Genomic DNA, 19,818 nt, shown 5'->3' with positions numbered 1-19,818 from the left:
ACGACGATAAAGCCAATCCCATGACTTGACTGAGCAACCGGCGCTTTTGCGGCTCGATGCTATTGTGAACGCCGTCTAACCACCATCCTCCGAGACTGGCCTGGCCTGGCCTGGCTGTGGACAGAATGTGTCGCCTCTGTGGGCGTACGATAAAATGCATCTTTGACTCCATGCCTTCGAAGGCACCTTCGCGCCCTAGATTGTGAGTAGATGACAGCCCGTGCCATGCACGCTTGAACCGTACCCTAACTGCTCTGCCAGAGCTTTACAGCAGCACCGGAGGCCGACCTCTCACCACGTCTCGTCGCGCACAATTGTCCAAAGCGCATTGAACATTTCTCCCAAGCACACCTCGGCCTCATGGACGCCGCCAACGTTCCTCCTTCCCTTCCGCTTCCACGCGCAGCTCCATCAGGCAACGAGCCAACAATCCGCAACGACTCCGATCTCACAGTTTCAAAACACACAGCCTGACATTCCACCCACATATCTCTCCAACCCGACCGACCAGACAGGCTCGTCACTCTCCACGACGAAGCCGACGACGACCGTCCCGTCAAGCACCACGTCCCTATTGTCGAGACCACTCGTGCTCTCGCGCTCGGTGCAGACCCTGCTGCCGAAGCTCCACGCCCAAAAGCCGCACTACATAGTCGCGCACATCCATCGGTTCCCTTATCTCCTGACGGAGGGGGACACCCTGCGCTTGCCCTTCCACATGAAAAACGTCTCCCCAGGCGATATCCTGCGGTTCAACCGCGCCAGCATCCTGGGCAGTCGGGACTTCACGCTCAAAGCCGGGACGTCGAGCACGGAGAGCTACGACGCCAAGCGCACCGGCGAGCCCAATTACTTGGACGAGAGGCTCTTCGAGTGCAGGGTCCGAGTCATGGGCATTGAGACGCAGCCGATGGAGTTCAAGGAGAAGAAGAAGCGGCGCAATCGGCACCGGAAGATCGTCAAGAGTAAGCACAAGTACACGTTGTGCAGGGTCATGCAGGTCAAGACCAAGGGGTTGGACGAGTTGATCTCCAGCGAGAAGGGCATGGTGTTGTTGGAGGGCGACGGTGACGGTGAAGCACAACTGGTTGAAGAGGCGGGTGAGGGCGAGGGCGAGGGCAAAATCCCCACGGTCAGTCACTCTGCTGCGTGAATCAAGCGGTAGACATTATTGCAAGCGAGACGCAAACTGTAGGATATCCAGTCAACTGGTAGAAAATAATCGAGCCGTGAGCGCGGATGGATTGTCTTATCCCCTCACGCTCCCACAAGCATCATGTACGGTTTACGTATACATTCGATGGGGCAACTTGTGGTCATCCACGTGTATACAATTCATCAGGGACGAAACGGGCCCGCTTTGACTTTTCTCGATCTTTGTGCAAGGGCCGCCGGACACCGCAACTGACCGTCCTCACTCTTACAGATTGACTGCAAAAAGGGGGGGTGGAGGGAAGACATGGGTGAAGCCACGAAGATGTATGTGAAAAGAAGTATGAATACAGGAACATACACGCCAGCTGCCCAGTTTGCCAAATCGCCAATCGCCAGTCGTCAGGTCCATCATAATCGCCATCCGCAAGGGACGTGGAGGCTAAGCAGCACAACTGCCATTTCTCCGTCGCTCCTCCATCAGCTTTTCTCGTCAGTCATCACTCCTGGATCGTGATGTATCGGGCACCATTCGTGTCGTCACATCAGGGCTTTTATGGCACCGACCAGGAGCCCACAGGGACGCCGAATAGAAGGTCCGTGTCAGGGGTTAGGTGAAGACAGCCGCGGATCTCACGCCCATGCGCCGGTAACCAAAAGGCGATATCGACAGTGAGTTCAAGGTGAGGCGGTCAGCCAGAACGTTTGGAAATTACTCTTCATCTCATCTCACCTCCAACGCAGGAAAGACCATCCTGTCACGCAGGTTGACCTTGATCTCAAAGATGCCTTCCTCGGTCCCGGCATACCTGGGTCAATATCATTAGTACAGTTGTTCTCATCCCTTGGAATCACAAGCACCTACAAGAACTGCCCATCCGGACTGAATCCAATTCCAGTAGTGCCTAGCTCGGGGTTGGCTACGTCGACGTCCACGCCACCTGCCGCTGTTGCGGCGCCTCGACTCCCAGACGCTCCAGCGCCCAGAATCCGATGCAACGCCGCCCCGGCACCAGGCGGCATCCAGTTGCCATTCGCATCAAGCGAGCGGTTGCCCGACATGCCGCTTAGGAACATCATCCGAGCGAGGCGCATATCCGCGTCGGGCACGCGACCAGTGAGCCCTGACACGCGCACGAAGTCGGCCTGACGGGCGACAGCAAGGCCGCGGGGGCTAGGATCAACAATGTTTGGAGAATCTCGTCTTTGTTGGGCACTGGGGTTGCTGACTGAAGGACGGTTGATGAGTTCGGGTTCTCGTGAGGCCGTGCGCGGAGGTGCGGTGGTGAGCCTGGCGGAGTCGTTGGCAACGGTGACAGGCTGTGGTGGGTGAGCTTCTGTAGCATTCCGAGTGCGCGGGCGAGTCGTCTCTTCGGCGTCCATTTCTCTTCGGATGGCGTTCTCGAGAGCCTGCATATCAATCGCGGCCAGTGCGACCCGTGACTCTGCTCGACGGACTTGTCGTTGCAGATTCTCAATATGCGCCACCCGTTCACGGCGGGTTTCAATGTAGTCTGTGAGCACATTGGTGTTGCCTGACGGTCGAACACTGGTGGTGGGTAGCGTCGTTGTCCAAGCTGAGGTGGGATTGTTGGTGCTACTAGCTGGGTCACCGGTCAAGATTCTATCTCTTTCCGTCTCCAGTCTTCGCGAGTAATCTGTACCAGTTCTCAACTCGCTTCGCAACTCTTCTGCTCGCTGGTTCAAGAAGTGTTGCTCATGTGCGAGTTGTCTCTGCAGAACCCGCTCGAGTGACGCCTCAACACGGGCGTTTGTCTCTCTTGCAGCCGCACGAAGACGCTCCAGCTGATTGGAGTTTTCCACAAGCAAACGCTGTTGTGTGTCAAGCTGCCTTCTAAGCAGGAGCGACAGTTGTCTTTCGTCAGCTAGCTGCCGTTCAAGCCGATTACCCAGTTCTCGCTCAGCTTCCAGGGCGGCTTCGATCCTAGCGAGATCCACACGCGGGCCATTATTGGTGTCTCTCGCTGCTTCCAGTGTGGTGTGAATGTTATCCGAGGGATCGTTAGGTGGAATATCGGAGGGCATCGGTTGCGATGTTGAGCCAGGCGCAAACGGAGTCAAATCGTCTGTGGACGTCACTGGTAAATCATCATCATCATCACCTATGCGTCCTGGAGAGGCGGATATTCTGGCTCTGCGACCGTCACTGACATCAAGATATCGACCTGCATTTCCAGTTGACTCTGATAGCACCACTGAGGACCTTCTCCGCGGGGGATGAACTTGAGAACTGGTTGACCGTCCCACATCCGGTGATAGTGGGGAGGCAGTGGATGGTATTCGACTGGCAAACCAGCGTGGAGAAGAAGCATAATTTATACTGTATGGGCGTGGTGGGGGCTGTTCGACGTCGTCCATTGTCGTTTCGAGGGCTTCAGTGACTGATCGTTCTCGGGCATCCATATCCAAGCCTCGATAGCTGATCAAATCTTGTCGACTGTAACGTCTGGCAGATTCAGTCGGGAGATCATCTATACTGAGTTCTCCATCTAATTCTCTTGTTGAAGATAAGCCGCGCATGGCCCTTAACCGAGTGAGATGCTGCTGTTTGATTTTCTCCTTGTGACTAATATTGCGGTACGACATAGGTGTCCCATCCTCAAGCTTAATTTCTTCGGCTTTCCGAGGGTCGAGCTCTAGTATCTGTCGCCGCACACAGGCCCGCCTCACGTCCGCTACACCAATTCTTCCGTGATCTTCTGCCCAGACCAGGAGATCCCATGGTGCGGGAGAAAAGGTCATGGCCCTGACACATCCGTACAGAGCAGCTCGTGATGATCTGAAGGTACAGATTACAGATGATTCTCCACGATCCTCATTGTTGCGCAAATGTTGCAGGTCGAAGATGGAAATTGACCCGCCTTGCGATGAGGCAGCACACAGGTGTCCGGAAGGTGAGAATGTGACTGCAAAGCTGTAATCATCATAGACAGGATCGCCCGTCGGTACTTGAGGATCTGCAAGCATATCCCACTCATATTTGGCATAACGTCCGGAAGAGCCGTCAATGAGATCAGGCTCCTGGTACAACCGGCGTGCGTAGAAGTACACGCGGTCTGAGTCGCCGACAGCAGCAATGATACTGGAATCTGGTGACATTGCCGCGAAGTTCATAGGCACGGTGTGAGGCAGGGTGGTCAGCACTTGTCTCTGCGCAAGTGAATACATTTTGACCGTCTTGTCATTGTTGCTGATGAGGACAATGGGTTCATCTGGTGTCTTGCCATCGTTCAAGATGGTATGGATACTCATCGAGTTCACTATTTCTCCTCCGAGCAGGTCGTGATTGAAGTCATGGCCAAAGCATATCGGTCGATCATGCTCATCCTTCTCGACCTTGATGAAGGCGCAGTCTCCGTTTTGTTCTCCGCCTACGCAGACCCAGCCTAGGCCGGCAGTCAGGCATCTCGTGTCGAAGGGGACGGTCGCTATGAGCGAGTTCTGGTGGCTTGCAAGGTCGAGAACGTAGACATCCCTAAATGATACGTAGTAGATCAGGTCTCTCTCGGCGGAGCTGATGAGATGACGCAACTGGTGATGGGCGACCTGAATTTTTGTAGGGTAGAATTTATGATGCGTAGCCAGTTTCTCGGTAGGAGTAAGCCATAGTTCGCGATTAGCTTTGGTCATGGCGCGACGAGGGCTGAGCGGCCTAGGATTTGAGACTCATCTCTCGGCGAGAGAGGAAGACGAGGACGAGGGGAGCGGAGTGGGTAGAGGATGGCGGCGAGTAATCACAGGACTTGTCACAGCAATGGATGTAGATGTCAATGGTGGTAATAATCGTCAATTCCCTTCTGTGCATCAATGAAACTCTGGGCTGGCTGTAGCCTCTCTCATTACACGATCCGTGACATTGAACTCAGCGCACTGGAATACCATCCGCAGACAAGGCTGAGCAGTGCTCCCCGACGAGGCTGTGACGCCCAAAACAGCAGGTCAACCGCGGCGCGAATTGTTCCTCGAGATTCTGCGAGAAAATCTTCCATTGCGTCCTTCATTGCGTCCTGAGCTCATCTACTCTTCATCCCATTCTCCGACTTCTCCATTCTCAATCCCACCCTTCACGTCTGTACTTCTTGTACTCGTGTGCCGTCTTGTATCACTTCCTTCTTCGCCGTGTACTTTATTCAATTTGAGCAATCATGATTGCATCAAAGTTCTCAAGAGCTGTAGGTCTCGTTCCACCTCTTCCCCTTGAACTTCCTAACCAGTACACTAGCTTCCTCGAGCCACTCCCCTTTCTCGCCTCTCACAGATTCGAGCACCTCGCTCCTCCATAATCTCACGATATGCCTCCACCGACGCACCCGAGTCGACTGAGAAGGTCAAGGGCCAAGTCATTGGCATCGACTTGGGCACAACGAATTCAGCCGTCGCCATCATGGAAGGCAAGACCCCAAAGATAATAGAGAACGCTGAGGGTACCCGAACAACACCGTCAGTTGTTGCCTTTACCGAAGGTGGCGAACGTCTAGTTGGCGTCGCCGCCAAGCGACAAGCAGTTGTCAACCCCGAAAACACTCTCTTCGCAACCAAACGTCTCATCGGACGAAAATTCTCAGATCCTGAGGTTCAGCGCGACATCAAAGAAGTCCCTTACAAGATTGTCCAACATACAAATGGCGACGCGTGGCTGGAAGCGCGAGGCGACAAATATTCGCCTTCCCAAATTGGTGGTATGGTGCTGTCCAAGATGAAGGAGACTGCCGAAGCATATCTCGGCAAGCCCGTTAAGAATGCCGTGGTCACCGTCCCTGCCTACTTCAACGATATGCAGCGACAAGCTACAAAAGACGCCGGTCAGATTGCTGGCTTGAACGTTCTTCGGGTCGTCAACGAACCCACCGCAGCCGCGCTTGCCTACGGTCTGGAAAAGGAAGATGATCGCGTGATCGCAGTCTATGACCTTGGTGGTGGTACCTTCGATATCTCAGTGCTTGAGATCCAGAAAGGTGTTTTCGAAGTCAAGTCTACCAACGGTGATACCCACCTGGGTGGCGAGGACTTCGACATCACTCTTGTTCGCCACATCGTTCAGCAATTCAAGAAGGAATCAGGCCTTGATCTATCGAATGACCGAATGGCTATCCAGCGTATTCGTGAGGCTGCTGAGAAGGCCAAGATTGAGCTGTCATCGTCTATCCAGACTGACATCAATCTGCCCTTCATTACCGCAGATGCGTCCGGCCCCAAGCACATCAACATCAAGATGACCCGCGCACAACTCGAGCAAATGGTTGACCCTCTCATCTCCAAGACCATTGAGCCCGTCCGCAAGGCGTTGAAAGATGCCAACCTGCAAGCCAAGGACATTCAGGAGATCATCCTCGTTGGCGGTATGACTCGTATGCCGAAGGTTACAGAGTCGGTCAAGAGCATCTTCAACCGCGATCCCGCGAAGTCGGTCAACCCCGATGAAGCTGTCGCCATCGGTGCCGCCATCCAGGGTGCCGTCCTTGCTGGAGAGGTTATGGACGTATTACTCCTCGACGTCACCCCTCTTTCGCTCGGTATCGAGACCCTCGGCGGCGTCTTCACTCGCCTGATCAACCGCAACACCACCATCCCCACCAAGAAGTCGCAAATCTTCTCCACTGCTGCCGATTTCCAGACCGCCGTCGAGATCAAGGTCTATCAGGGCGAGCGCGAGCTTGTGCGCGACAACAAGCTGCTTGGTAACTTCCAGCTAGTTGGCATTCCACCTGCGCACCGCGGCGTGCCTCAGATTGAGGTCACCTTCGACATCGACGCCGATTCGATCGTGCACGTCCACGCCAAGGACAAGTCCACCAACAAGGATCAGTCTATTACCATTGCCTCTGGCTCAGGTCTCTCGGATGCTGAAATTGAAAACATGGTGAATGACGCTGAGAAGTACGGTGCTCAAGATAAGGAGCGAAAGGCCGCTATCGAAGCCGCCAACCGTGCCGACAGTGTTCTCAATGACACTGAGAAGGCGCTCAAGGAATTTGAAGACAAGCTCGACAAGACTGAGGCAGATACCATCAAGGAGAAGATTGCCTCTCTACGTGAATACGTCGCCAAGAACCAGGCTGGCGAGGGCACTGCCACCGCCGAGGAGATGAAGGCCAAGATCGATGAGCTCCAAACATCCGCTCTCACCCTCTTCGACAAGATGCACAAGGCTCGTGAAGAGTCATCACAGACTCCTCCCCCCGGTGGTGAAGCTGGCGCGCAAGGTGGTGAGCAGAAGCCTTAAGGTCGAAAAGCGTCTTATGCGACTTGTATTTTAATGATATCCCTGTACTCAACTTCTCACTGCTGGTTCGGAGGATGACGACCATCCGGGGAATTTTCGGATCGTGACTGGCAGGCTTCTCTCTCTGTGTTCTACTTTGTCTATTTTGGGTGAGGACAAATGCTTACTCGCCACGATGGGGAAAAGCATTGCTGGTCATGTTAGAATGGACGAGTGGTGGGAGCGGAGGATCTACCACGACCATGACACATCATCTCAGCGAAGTTCGTGCAGCAAAAGGACGACTGCAACAGCGGTTGATTGAGCAAAGGTGTCTTGTCAAGGACGAAAGAAGCCGAGGTGTAATATGTAGATGGATAAGTGGGTATACTTGACCTGCTCACTGGCGTGGGCGAGTGTGCCTCGAGTGTGAAAATAGAAAAGCAAATCTCTACTCAAGTTCTGCTCTGCATCAGCAAATCATGACATGTTACAGCTTGCTACAAGATGGATATGACTGCGGCCGCTCTCCCGTGTTCCTTGCATAGAAGGATGCTACTCGTCCTCGGAATGCGAGCAGTTTGATTGGTCCATTTGGCGGTATAGCTTAAGACAAGTTTGTCAATCACCGAGGAATTGTATCGGTGTTTCCTCCTCCTTACAGTGTGCATATACCCAATGCAGCACTTTCTGGCAGTATGACCAGGTAGACCTGTACTGTGTATGGCTGTTCCCGGACCTAGCCACTACTGGGACGGCTTACTCGAGGATGGAATAGTGGAGACAGTGCAGTGAGTGCTGACAACAAGGGGGGGGCTTTTAAAAGGGGAGTACGCACGCAGATCACTTCGAAATAGCCTCCGGAAGAGCCCTAATTCTATGTTCACCGCGGCACTGCTTCTGCACGATCAAGACGCAAGGGTCGGTGTACGAGGCGGCTCTGCTCGCAAGATGATGTGGAGGGAGGCTCAACGCAGCCGAAAGGGTCAATGATTCAAGAACCGATTAGGGAGGCGGAAAGAGTGAGACGCTCCATCTTTGTCGAGATTCCCGTATATGTTGCCATATTAGGTGCAAGGACGGAGTATGGGTTGCGGAGTAGGATGGCAGGATGAAGTCAAAACTCCCTGAAACGGTACTGCAATAAGAAAACAGCATCAGGGGGTCTCCGGAGCCTCCGTAGGGGACGTGATATTGACTGCACGCCTGGCAGCGAGAGCAGTTTCGGCTTGGGACGGTGGAGATGCGTCATCTAATACTCTGGCTGAGCAACCAGAGCCATTACCTTAACAAGCATCGTCCACGCGTATAAGGACGTGGTATAAGCTGCAGATGGAGATTGAGTAATCGGCACTATGTCCTGGTTGCAGCCGGTGTTGCGGACAAGAGAATTCGATTCGTATCACGTAGCGGGCAAAAGGTTCGCATAATCAGGAGGAAATCATACCAAACACTGTGAAATTAGCGGCTCGGACGGCGTAAAAAGGCCATGAGAAAATAACCTGGTAGGCACGCACTGCGGGCGCGGGGCTTTTCGCCTACCGGACGGCTATACGAGGCTAGTGAGCAGGAAGTGTAAACGGGCAACCAACACTTAGAGGGTCCGATGCGAATTATTGATGTAATCGAATCCAGGCCCCTTGCCCCCCAGGCCGCTTCGGCGACGCCAGGTGTATACTATGCGCCTATCAGGTGGTCGGCCGAGTGGTTATGCACTCCGCAGGCGACCGCAGCCAGCCTGTGCATTACGAGTACTCCGTACGCCGTCCTCCTGTACCACTCCCTATCGCGTCCCGCCTTCGTCTATGATGCGAGGAGGCGTGCGCGGGGCGTCCCTGTCACACGGCCTTCCTCAGAGGCCAAGGGATAAGGCCACAGCCAGGTACTCCGTAATCTTGATCAGGAATCCGCGGCGCCTCCAGGCTGCTTCGGAAGCGTCCGAGCGTCTGTATACTGAAACAACCAGGCAGCAAGTGGACTGGCTTCCTCCACGAACGTCGCAACGGCTCCTCTGCAGCTGCAACTTCCCGATCGAGCTATTCCTCCAGCGCACGTCGTACTCGTGCGAGTACGGAAGCGCCATCAAGGGGGAGAAGGATCTGTCCACGGGCGGACATTCTCCGCCCCAAATACCCAGCAACACCAGCTGCAAACTTCACCCAGTATCGTATCCGGCCCCGTCAGGCTGTCGACGCTGCGGTGCGAGCTAAGTGACTGTACATATTTATCCACGCTATCCACGCTATCCACGCACCCACGGTATCCACTTGGCATGATCAAGATTACGGTGGACGATCCAACTCAATCTCGTCAATCGCTGCCCTTTTCAATCCACCCGCTTCCGGACGAGGGCGTGGATGCCCCTGTAGCGGTACTGGGTCGTGTCTTGTGCTTCGTATTCACTATTGGGCGATTCGTCCATTGGACACTGGCCCTCTTGATAGTCAAGATGGTGCCACACAGGCTCAAGCGAGAAGCCGCTTCCTACACAGTCCATTCTCGCAACGGCAGCTGCGCTTTCCTGCTTTCTCCTTGCCCGTGCCGAGGAGTGTGTCCACGTCTTCTCTACACTTTGCGCCTCGTTGGTCGCAGCTGTGAACCATTCGGCGGCCGCATCGCCTCTAGAACGCCTCTTCGCTTGTTGTTAACCTTCTATCATAGCACCTTCCCCAATTAATGCATAACTCATACGACTCTAACTTAGGCCACTCTTCGCGCGTACCGGTGACGGTGCCTTCCCATCTCTGCTTTCTTTCATTCCTCTCTCACCTCCGACTTGTTTTTTTCCTGTCACTTTCACGCACCCTGCCAGTGACCGCCGTCAGTCTCTCAGAACTGTGCACCGCCAGATTTTGTCAACCTTGTCTCACCACCCTTCACCCGTCGACGATGACCCAGCGCCAGATTTGATTTTGCGGGTAGCCCCATTGGCGCTCTATTTTTACCGCTTTTACGAGTTCGCCGCATATCTTTGATTCGCCTTTCAGCCATGTATGCGCGGCCACCATCCGACCTGCCACGCAAGGTCTCTCACGATTTCGGACCCGAGGTATGTTGGCTTGTTTTTCGATGCTCTTCTCTGTTCACCACTGCACATCTGTAAAGCCACCATGAGAGAAAGGACATGCAAACTTCACCCGCTGCCCGGCACTCAGTTGGGGCACCCGACGACTATGCGACTGGCAGCTTGGCTGGGTGTCAATCACGTCAAACCACTTATTCACACGACCACATTCGGACTGGCGCCCTACACATTGAGCTATGAAGACATGCCCAAGATAGCGGCATGAAGAGACATGAATGCCACGCCCATGGTCTGTCTGGCGACAAATGACCTCAGGCGATACGATGGGCAAAGCCCAGCTGACCTGCACTGGGCATCTCTCCACGGGCAGCTCGTACCCTCGCACCTCACACCTCACGCCTCGCACCGCCTCCACCTCCACCTCGCTTCAAGTGGCCTTCCTCATCTTGGCGCCCATTCATACCTGCGACGTCGACTCCGCTTTGCAGCTCCCAAGACAAGCCCTGCGCCCAATCGCGGCCGCGTCCCAATACAACCTCGCTCCCATTCGGGACTATTCAGCTGCACCGGTCTGTGCGGGCGTAATTTCCATCCTCCCTAGCACGCTATTGGCATTCTTACACGAATGGCTCATTGCATCAGTCTATTGCCCTTTCCGGACCGTGCGTTCTAATCAACCTCATCCACCATACTTCAATCTCGTTATCGGTGCTTCCAAGCCTCCGACTGAAAATGGACCGCCTGTCATAACTGCGGATTGCGGGCATTGCAGGACTGCCCCTTTCTCTGCACCCACCACCGTCCCGCCACATGCTCGAGGGAGTTTCCATCATCATTCTTATCATTAGCCCCCCTGATTCGTCAACCTCGACTACTAGATTTTCTCTTTGTTTCATATTGCACCTGTAACTAATCACCTGTTTTAGCGTCCGCGCTCGTCATGGGAATCGCCATACCAGCAACCACCGCCTAGAAGTTATCATCAACCACCTCCATACCATTCTTCAGCCATGCCTGATCCCATGGATCCCGAGTCGTCCGACAGCGATGTCTCGGTAGGCGGTGGGGATGAATACAGGCTCGCCAGTCCCCTGACAGCGCCGATTCCTCTGCCTCCTCCGGCGTCCAAGCACGCTCTGGAATCACCGGACGCGGTCCAGGCGCGGCTTGACGAGCTGCAGCGCGTCGAGGACCACAACGTCAAGAAGTATGACCTCCTCAGAGCCAAGCGCAGTCGCAAGGATGAGAAAATCCGCCGCCGTCGTGAATTTCAAGACCAGAAATGGGCTGCTATCATCGAGGCACGTCGACGTAGAGACGCCAGAATCGAAGCCCGACGTCGGAGAGAAGATGCTGCTTTCTCCCAATTTGATCATGAGCTAGAAGAGGAAGAGGGCGTAGGTCCTTGACCACTCGATCTCGCTTATGTACGCTGATGTCTTTTCAGAATCTTCGACGTCGTCTGAAGCGGCTCAAACGAGGATTGCCGCCCGATGAGTCTCCAAAGCCAGGCGGCCGAAGTATTTCTTCATCGTCAATGTCTCCGCCAGGACCGGCGCTCTCAACACTACCACCTCCCCCGAAACGTCATCAGGTTGGGCCCCCTGGCCAGCCGGATGCCATCAATCCATCTCAGTCGAGGCCTTCACCGCAACCCAGCTTCCCTATCTCGACCAAAGGCCCGTTGCCGCCGCCTGCACCGGCTCCGTCTTATTCCTTTGCTCGGGATTACAGCTCCTCATATCCACGGCCATACCACCACTCATCCTATTCCACTACCCCGACCAATGCTTCTCCGACGGTAGCCAACAATGGGCCGGGCCATCTTCCACAGCCATCTTCTGATCGGATACAATTCAGCCATCTAGGCCGGCCAGCCTCTCCTCTTTCGAGAGCATTTCCCAGTACGGTCCCCAGTAACCAATCACCTGTAACTCCAGCAGTAAACCCCAACCCTCCCAGGCAAATATACGATACCCGACCACCACCACCCACCACCGCCTCATCTGGCTTTGCTTCCGTCAACGCCCCACCGCCACCCCCGCCTGCCTCGGGGTTCGCCACCATTAATGCTAGGACGACCGATACGCCGCCAGCCTCCCATGTCCCTCTGACTAGGCCACCGAACGATGGGGACGGCAACAGAACGCCGAGTCAAACGAACAACGTGATGGAGAACAATCGCTTCCACCCGTACCCAGGAGCGATGGGTAGCGCCGCTGTCACCCCTACTAGTGGGACCAGCACGAAACGGACCCCTTCGACCACCCATCCGTACCAGATGTCCGAGGCGTTCGCAAATCGTCACCATCACTGTGAAAGGGTGGACGGCCTCAACCGTGGCATCTGGACGTCTTATGGCATCGGAGGGACCGCTGACAACCCCACAGGCCCTGCAGTTGAGATGTACTTGCGGTGCAATCACGATGGCTGTGCTCGCATCGACTGGCGTACAGTGCACGGTCTTCAATGCCATATTGTGAAGAATCACGAGCAACCAAAGGGCACGATCGGTAGCCTTGAGAAGGCGCTCGAGAGATATGGCGTCCCCGTGAGAGAGGTCGAAGACTTCGAACGTGAGCACGGAAAAGGCGCGGCCGGGACCATGGCAGATCCGAAGAACCTAAAAATGAAGCTCAAGACTAAAATCCAAGACTTCAGCAGACGGGGCACACCTGGTCCATACGGAGTTGATCCGGACGCGAGACCCGCCGGATACAGACCGAGTCCAACCGCGACAGACGACAGCCCTACAATGTCCGATGGGGTCAAAAAGAGCCCGGACACCGCCACCACCAATGGCCACTACACTGGTGCCTCGACCGATGGCGCTGGAAGGCCAACAGCCCCTCAAACCGCGTCCACGCCCCCAGCGAACGGCTTTACTGCGATCCGACCGAGCTGGATGGGTGTTACTACCCCGTTAGCGATGGCGGCCAAGGTGGAGCCAGAACCGAAGAGCCTACAGGGTGATTTCGGCACGTCCGCCGCTGCAAAGGATGAACAGGCACAGGGTCCGCAGACGGGTGTCACGAATGGAGGGAATTTTTCCACCCCACCGACAACTGTCGCCACTACCTCTCCCCGACCAGAAGGCCCGGCGACGGCAACAACTGATGGTACGGTATCCGCGGTCACCAATCCCAACCCACCTGTACCTGTTGCAGCGCCAGAGCAGGTCACCCCTCTGGATGAGCCACAAGCCCGTCCTGCCAATGACGAGGATAAAAAGGAGTTTGGTGACCCGCCCCCCATTCAAGAGCCAGTTCAGCCCAAGACAAAGGATGGAGACGTGGAGATGAACGGAGTGGACGAGCATAGCGAGGAGAAAGAAGAAAAGAATGGCCTCAACGGCGAGGTCAAAACGGAGGACAAGTCCGAAGCCGGCAAGGTTGCGCAGCCTGAGGAGAATCCAGAGAGCCGACCCGACACGATTGAGATTGACATGAATGCCGGCAAAGACACCAGCGGGCCAACCACAAGACGATCCGTCATGCAGTCTCCGTCCATCACCACGAGATCACTCGCTGCAACCACTCCTGGCAGTGGAAGACGACCCAGTCGGCGCTCCAGTGCGGCACGGAAATCTGTGGATGTTGAGGGCGACGCTGGCAAGGCTGCACCTACCAGTGAGGATGGCGACAAGGATGATAAAGATAGCAAGGAGGAGAAAACCGAAAAGCAAGAACCGCGACGATCACTGACTGGACGTGTGCTCCGACGGGGGACGAGGTACTAGGAGGACGAGCTTTATGACCGTTTCGTTCTCCGCGGTCCAACAGAACGCATTCTTCTCGTCACAGTGTGCGCTCAAGGCAAGAACAGATAAGCCGTGCGGTTCACTGTCACCAGAAGCGAAGTCTTTGCGTCAAGTCTGCCGTACTCTGCAATCGTGGCAAAATGACGACATCTCGAGTATCGGATACAACGACGGGCGTGTTGCGCCGTACGAGGTGGTAACTGGACACGCCATTGCTGGGACGCTTGGGGCGCTGTGACAGCAGCTATGTCTAAGACTAGGGGAGCGTTTTTATGCAAAGGATTTGTGTCTAGAGCGGCGTCAGGGAGCATCTGCGGCGTGGAGTGGGTCCGACTGTATGTATCTTGAACGTTGGCTGTTTCTTTAGTGCCCGCGGCCCTGGTCTTGGACATTGCATTGATGAGGGTAAGAGCTGCGGAGCCTGGCGGTGACTCGGAGATGGCGTACAACAGCCTGTGTATTTTGGTTCCGCGAAAGGGCACGAGGAGTAGAGTGTTTCCAAACCCCTGGTATTCGTCTCCCGAGTCTCAGGATACAGTATGTGTAGGGACATTTGTGTAGGGTCAAATGCTGTGGTTAAGCATCAGACAGCGCTTAATGGAGGGTACATCACTGTAGTTGAGCATCAGACAGCGCTTAATGGATGGCAGGTATATCACTGTGATTCGAACCGTAGGGGAAGAGTGTACTTGGATAGAGAGAGAGGAGGGGAGAGGAGGGGAGAGGAGGGGAGAGGAGAGGAGAGGAGAGGAGAGGAGAGGAGAGGAGGGGGGAGTATGTTAAAGTTCATGTCCATGTCTATGTACTGTATAGAGTATGTGTCTACTTAGTTGTATACTATATACTATATAAGGTATTCTCTATCCTAGTATACTTGTATTTATATCTACCTTCTATACTAAAGTTCTTTTCGAGGTTCCTTTAAGATGTAGTGTAGTTGGGGGTGAGAGAGAGGTAGTGCCTGCCGCCGCAGAGAGGGTAACCCGTTGGCCATGAAGCCTTACCCCAGTTCAATATATGTATAGTGGTGGCTAAATAAGACGGGCCTATAAACATAAGAAGCCGGCAGGGGATTGAGGCATTGGGAGTCCGGGACTTAGTGTAAAGTATCCATCTCTCTCGTGCGCCGGACGAGTCTACCCAATACACACGAAGCGGGTGAGCCTAAGTCGAAAATCTCGTGTTTGCAATCTACATACATACTCTATAGAGATGATTACGTCCCCTAGAAATCGAACCGATGCGCCAATTGACTTGACTGACCTGGCCATCCCTGTCTGGGTCCTCGCTGCCGTCGACAAGTCACAGTCGATCGGTCAGCCTTTTATATTTGCCTTCTTTCGAGACTGGACCCTACCACGTTGCCCTACCCCATGGCGCGTGGCCGTGTCGCGTCAGCAGAAGGACTCTGGTGCGAAGAGCAAATGTCCCGGACGACCGTGCCAGATCCTTCACTTCGGTTGCTTCCTTCACTTCGGTTGCTTCCTTCACTTCGGTTGCTTCCTTCACTTCTGTGAGATCCCCCATTCCTCCGTGAGCTTGGACTCTGTCCCCTCTCCAACTGCCCCGAAATACATGGCCAGGATACCTGGGTTCGCCGGAAAGGCCAATTCACGCCGCTTCGGGAGTTGACCGGACTCCAACGCCGGATGGCCGTCGACGGAGCGTTCACCCTGCTTGCGCTTACGCTGTGTCGAGGGCGAGGCATGTGACATGTACTCCCAGACCTGTAACTCCCCATCCGATGGTTCTCGAGCGTCGCGGAATTCGGCTTCCCATCTTTCAGGAGGGACGAAATTGATCCAAGGCGCGTCCAAGGTGTTGGGAGACTCAGTACTGTCCCGGAGGTGGAGGCCAGCCAGGGCCAAGGTCGAAGAGTCAGTGCCGCAGAATCGTGGCGGATCAGGGTGATGGCATAGGTCAATCTGCTCTTCGGTTGCTGGCCCCGGGCCACCCGTCGAGCTGGTCGTCATGACGACGGAGTCATGACTTTCAAACTTTTTGAACTTTGATAACTTGAATCTCGAGTTGTGCTCAGTGATCAGAAACTCGGGAACTCGCTGTCCGCAGGCTGCGGAACCGCTAAGCATCGCCGACGCCAATGCATCGGGAGTGCTCGAGAATAAGTCGAACGTCGAATATCGACTCCACTGCGTCTGCAACAGTGGGAAGGGGTCGAAGAAAGAAAAAGAACTCTTGCTGCCCCATGGCGTGTGCCTCTGGACGGCGACGATGAGATGGTTGGGTAGGCCTTTTTCCGCTGCGCGGACAAAAGCTAGAAGACCGGGCATGTCAAATGTTCTCTGCCTCTTGTTGTACCATCCTGACAGGTGGCATTCATACGCCCGTAGATGGTTCACCATGAATTGAAACGACTGAGAGAGATTCTTCTCCAACTGAAGGAGAGGGCTCTGAGAATCCCCGTCTCTTAAATTCCATTCGGGGGCTCCGATGGCCTCCAAGCCTCGGACCAGAATCTCTGCCGCATAAAGAAATATGACAGGACGGATCTTGGTGGTTGGAGCGTCGTCATCAAGAGATGAGTGCATTTCGACAAAGATGTCCCCATCGAGAGCCGGAAAGACGCACGAGATCTCGACGAAGAGCATATTGATTCGAAAAGCCAGAAGGTAGACGAGTTCCGCTATGGCGAAGCGGGCCTCGGTAAGGACATCTAGAGTGGTTTCGGCTGTCCAGATCAAGTCGACGTTCCGCAGTAAGCTGTAGTAGCCCAGAGTAATTTGTATCTTCGAAAATAGATTTTGCTCTGCTGGGCGAAGCTCCTTCTTCTCTTTCTCGACCTTGGCCAATATACCCGTCCGTTCGTTCTTGTCGCAAGGTATCTCTGTGTTCGACTGTCCCACCGCGTGCACATGTCCTTTCGTGCTCGACGGTCCTTCCGTGTCCGAATGTCCGTCGAAGAGCATCTTGTCCTCCTTGCCAGACATGCAGGAAGATCTCCACATGCTTTCAAGCACAAATGTGTCGAAGCTGAAGATGTTGATGCACGGTGGCCGGGTCCCATCAGGCGGCAGCAATTGGGAAGCGAGATGGAGGTCGCAGGCAAGGACATGTGTCTCCTGGATATCTCTTCTGACGGCCAGGTCCTCAAAACCTAAATCCAGAACGATTTTGCAGCATTGATCTGAAGGAAGCTCGAGGGAAAAGCCATCGTGTGTGTGATGAGCAACCTGCAGTGTATCCACCCCTTGGCCCAGGTCCCGGCAAACAGAAAACCAGAGTGTTCGATCCAGGAAAAGGTGTTCCGCTATCCTTACTGGTGGCCTTCGTAAGGGCGTCAGCCCTACGCATGTTTGACACAAAGGAAATCCTCGACAGCCACGTTTGGTAGGGCAGCTAAGACACCGAGGCTTCCGTTTCGACAGCCATGGGCGTGCAGCCACCTGTGCGGTCGCCGGATCCGCGGGCATGGCTCCAGATGAAGGGTACGATGAAAAAGATGTCGTATTAACTCTCCACGGTATCCACGGAGCTTCAGGCTCATAGCCCTCCCAGTCGTCAGGGCCAGTGCCATGTGCAGCATTAGCGTACACGAGATCGCTGACGGACGATGGGCCACCAGCATCCAACACAAGGGCGCGGTCGAAGTAAGTGCCGCCGAAGCATGGGGAATTGATGTGCATGCGCTGGGTGACTCCTGCGTTGACTGGACGCTCATCGAAGCTCTGGTCACCGAGATCGTCATGTGAGAGCCCTGGAAGCGCATAGTCACCAACAAAGTCCCAAGTCACGGCACCTCCAAGGGTTATGAGGGCGTCGTCGCCGAGATCATCGAGCTCGCTGGCACTGGAGAATGTAGGCATAGTGAAATTCCGAGTGCGGTACCGAGTGTAAGGGTGTTCCAGGGTGAGGAGCTGGTTGTTCTGGCTTCGTGGGCAGAGCCTGAGAGATGTGCTGGAGCTGGGGGAAATCCTGGGCCCATTTGTACTTCTTGATCCTTGGCCATGTTTCTCGCCATTGGAAGATGGGCCTGTGTCCTTTGTTCTGTATGTCTCCCTGCACAATACTATTTCGAGGTGACAAGATTGTGGCCCGCCCAGCTCGAGGCGTACGGACGTCTCTGGAAACGGTACGCAGGAGCGAAGCGTAAGGCTGGGAGATCTCGGTAGAGGAGACGCCAGTCCCGATGCGGTCGCTATTTGGTCTTGACCGTGCATTAGCGGTATGCAGCTTAAGGTTCAATGCCTCACCCCGACGCAAAGGACGTCAAGAGGAATACCGCTGCCGGTGAGCTGTTCAGGTCTGGAAGGACGGTAGGTCGCATCTCCTGCGGCCTTGTGATGCTAGAGTCAGAGGCGGTGCGGACGAAAAGGGGCTAGAAAGGGGATAGCTTCCCTTGAAGTGGTGTTGTGTCGTGGATGTAATGGTTCTGGACAGAAAGAACGGAACCCAAAGCAGGGGCATGACCACGTTGATCGCCTGCGCCTCGACTATGTCGCAAGGGTTGGACTTGACTGCCTCGTGTCTCAGGTCCTTGTGTGATCTGGCCAACAGCCATTTTGGAGCTGTAATCGGTTAGAGCGGGTTCAAGACGCACAGGCGACCAATTCGACAGGCTCGTCGGCGACGTCAGAGACTGTGCTGCGCCTGCAAGTTGACATCCAATGCTGCTAGAAGTTCGAAATCCGGTCCTGAGTTTATAGGCTTGCAGAATTTTGATCCCCAGGGTGTTTGCGCGCAGAAGACTGGGGGCGATTGTAGGTTGATCTTAATTCTTGCTACTTGATGTACGGCGCCAGCACCTGACCGCGTGCTTGCCTCTCTTTCTTCGACCAAGCTGTCTAGGTATTCGCTTGCACCTGGGTGAACTGGTCGTGGGTTCTCCGGGGATGATCTCATCCACAGCACCCGTGCAGTGCCATTACGGGGGGTATTGGAACTCAGTTGGATTGAAGCTCGAGGAAACCATCCGTGGCGGACGACGTTTGTCGAGTGAAAGCGTGAGCCGGGCTAGGCCGTGAAAAGGGTGCGAATGATGAGTGATGTTGTGGCGGAACGAATGGCAGCAGGTCGAGAGCATGCTTCCCTGGGAGACCCGCCGATGAGATGGACCAGCCTCTTAAGGTATGGACATATCGGCGAGGAATGGTTGGACTGGAAGGAGATGTTCGCAACACCCAAAACGAGGTCCGCCTCGATGGACACATAAGACGAGTAAGACGGGGAAGGGATTCAGGTGCTGCGTACTGCGGGAAGCGTCGGCTCAATGTGCGAACGGCGAAACATGACTTGCTCCTTGGTCATTCGGGAACCCAACGCCAGATGGAGGAAGAATTGGAACATCCCGTAACATCTCTGTTGAATCCAGATCACCCATTCGCATGAGTAACTTCTGAGGAGACAAGGAATGAACGCAGCTGCTGGACGGCTAATATGATTTTTCGAGACTGCTTGTCAGAATGACCCACGCGCGGTCTCCAAGTTGTGGACTTGGTATGTCTGACCCGGCAAGCCAGGTACAGTACTCGTACCTTGAGTTGAGGGCGGTAAGGGCAGTGAATGCTATGAAGGTACCCATGCGCGTGGTCAGGCCGGTCACGCTCGTGCGATTGAAGGAGGCACCCCGATCCGCACCAATTCCAGCGCTCCTTGAGTGCCCCCATATCCCAGCATCATCTGTGCCCTTCGCGATAGGGG

At 54.8% G+C, this 19,818-nt stretch overlaps 5 protein-coding genes across 5 annotated transcripts; 3 read left to right on the top strand and 2 right to left on the bottom strand.

The window, feature by feature from the left end:
• Nucleotides 1-170: 170 nt before the first annotated feature.
• On the top strand, nt 171-1,153 carry G647_08166 (uncharacterized protein; the record flags this gene model as incomplete). Its single annotated transcript, XM_008732478.1, has 2 exons — nt 171-202; nt 262-1,153. 2 exons carry the CDS (start codon nt 171-173, stop codon nt 1,151-1,153), a joined length of 924 nt encoding a protein of 307 aa, XP_008730700.1.
• An 860-nt stretch (nt 1,154-2,013) lies between these two features.
• Nucleotides 2,014-4,803, bottom strand: G647_08165 (uncharacterized protein; the record flags this gene model as incomplete). Its single annotated transcript, XM_008732477.1, has 1 exon — nt 2,014-4,803. One exon carries the CDS (start codon nt 4,801-4,803, stop codon nt 2,014-2,016), a length of 2,790 nt encoding a protein of 929 aa, XP_008730699.1.
• Nucleotides 4,804-5,318: 515 nt separating this feature from the next.
• Nucleotides 5,319-7,396, top strand: G647_08164 (hsp7-like protein; the record flags this gene model as incomplete). Its single annotated transcript, XM_008732476.1, has 2 exons — nt 5,319-5,345; nt 5,396-7,396. 2 exons carry the CDS (start codon nt 5,319-5,321, stop codon nt 7,394-7,396), a joined length of 2,028 nt encoding a protein of 675 aa, XP_008730698.1.
• A 4,014-nt stretch (nt 7,397-11,410) lies between these two features.
• Nucleotides 11,411-14,139, top strand: G647_08163 (uncharacterized protein; the record flags this gene model as incomplete). The annotated part of the gene is made up of 2 exons (XM_008732475.1): nt 11,411-11,797; nt 11,848-14,139. 2 exons carry the CDS (start codon nt 11,411-11,413, stop codon nt 14,137-14,139), a joined length of 2,679 nt encoding a protein of 892 aa, XP_008730697.1.
• Nucleotides 14,140-15,665: 1,526 nt separating this feature from the next.
• Nucleotides 15,666-17,108, bottom strand: G647_08162 (uncharacterized protein; the record flags this gene model as incomplete). Its single annotated transcript, XM_008732474.1, has 1 exon — nt 15,666-17,108. One exon carries the CDS (start codon nt 17,106-17,108, stop codon nt 15,666-15,668), a length of 1,443 nt encoding a protein of 480 aa, XP_008730696.1.
• Between the last annotated feature and the right edge of the window lie 2,710 nt (nt 17,109-19,818).

The sequence above is a fragment of the Cladophialophora carrionii genome, assembly GCF_000365165.1.
Source record: "Cladophialophora carrionii CBS 160.54 unplaced genomic scaffold supercont1.7, whole genome shotgun sequence".
Classification (NCBI taxonomy): domain Eukaryota; kingdom Fungi; phylum Ascomycota; class Eurotiomycetes; order Chaetothyriales; family Herpotrichiellaceae; genus Cladophialophora; species Cladophialophora carrionii.
Note: the sequence above shows the minus strand (reverse complement) of the source record. Positions and strands in the feature narration are given on the sequence as shown.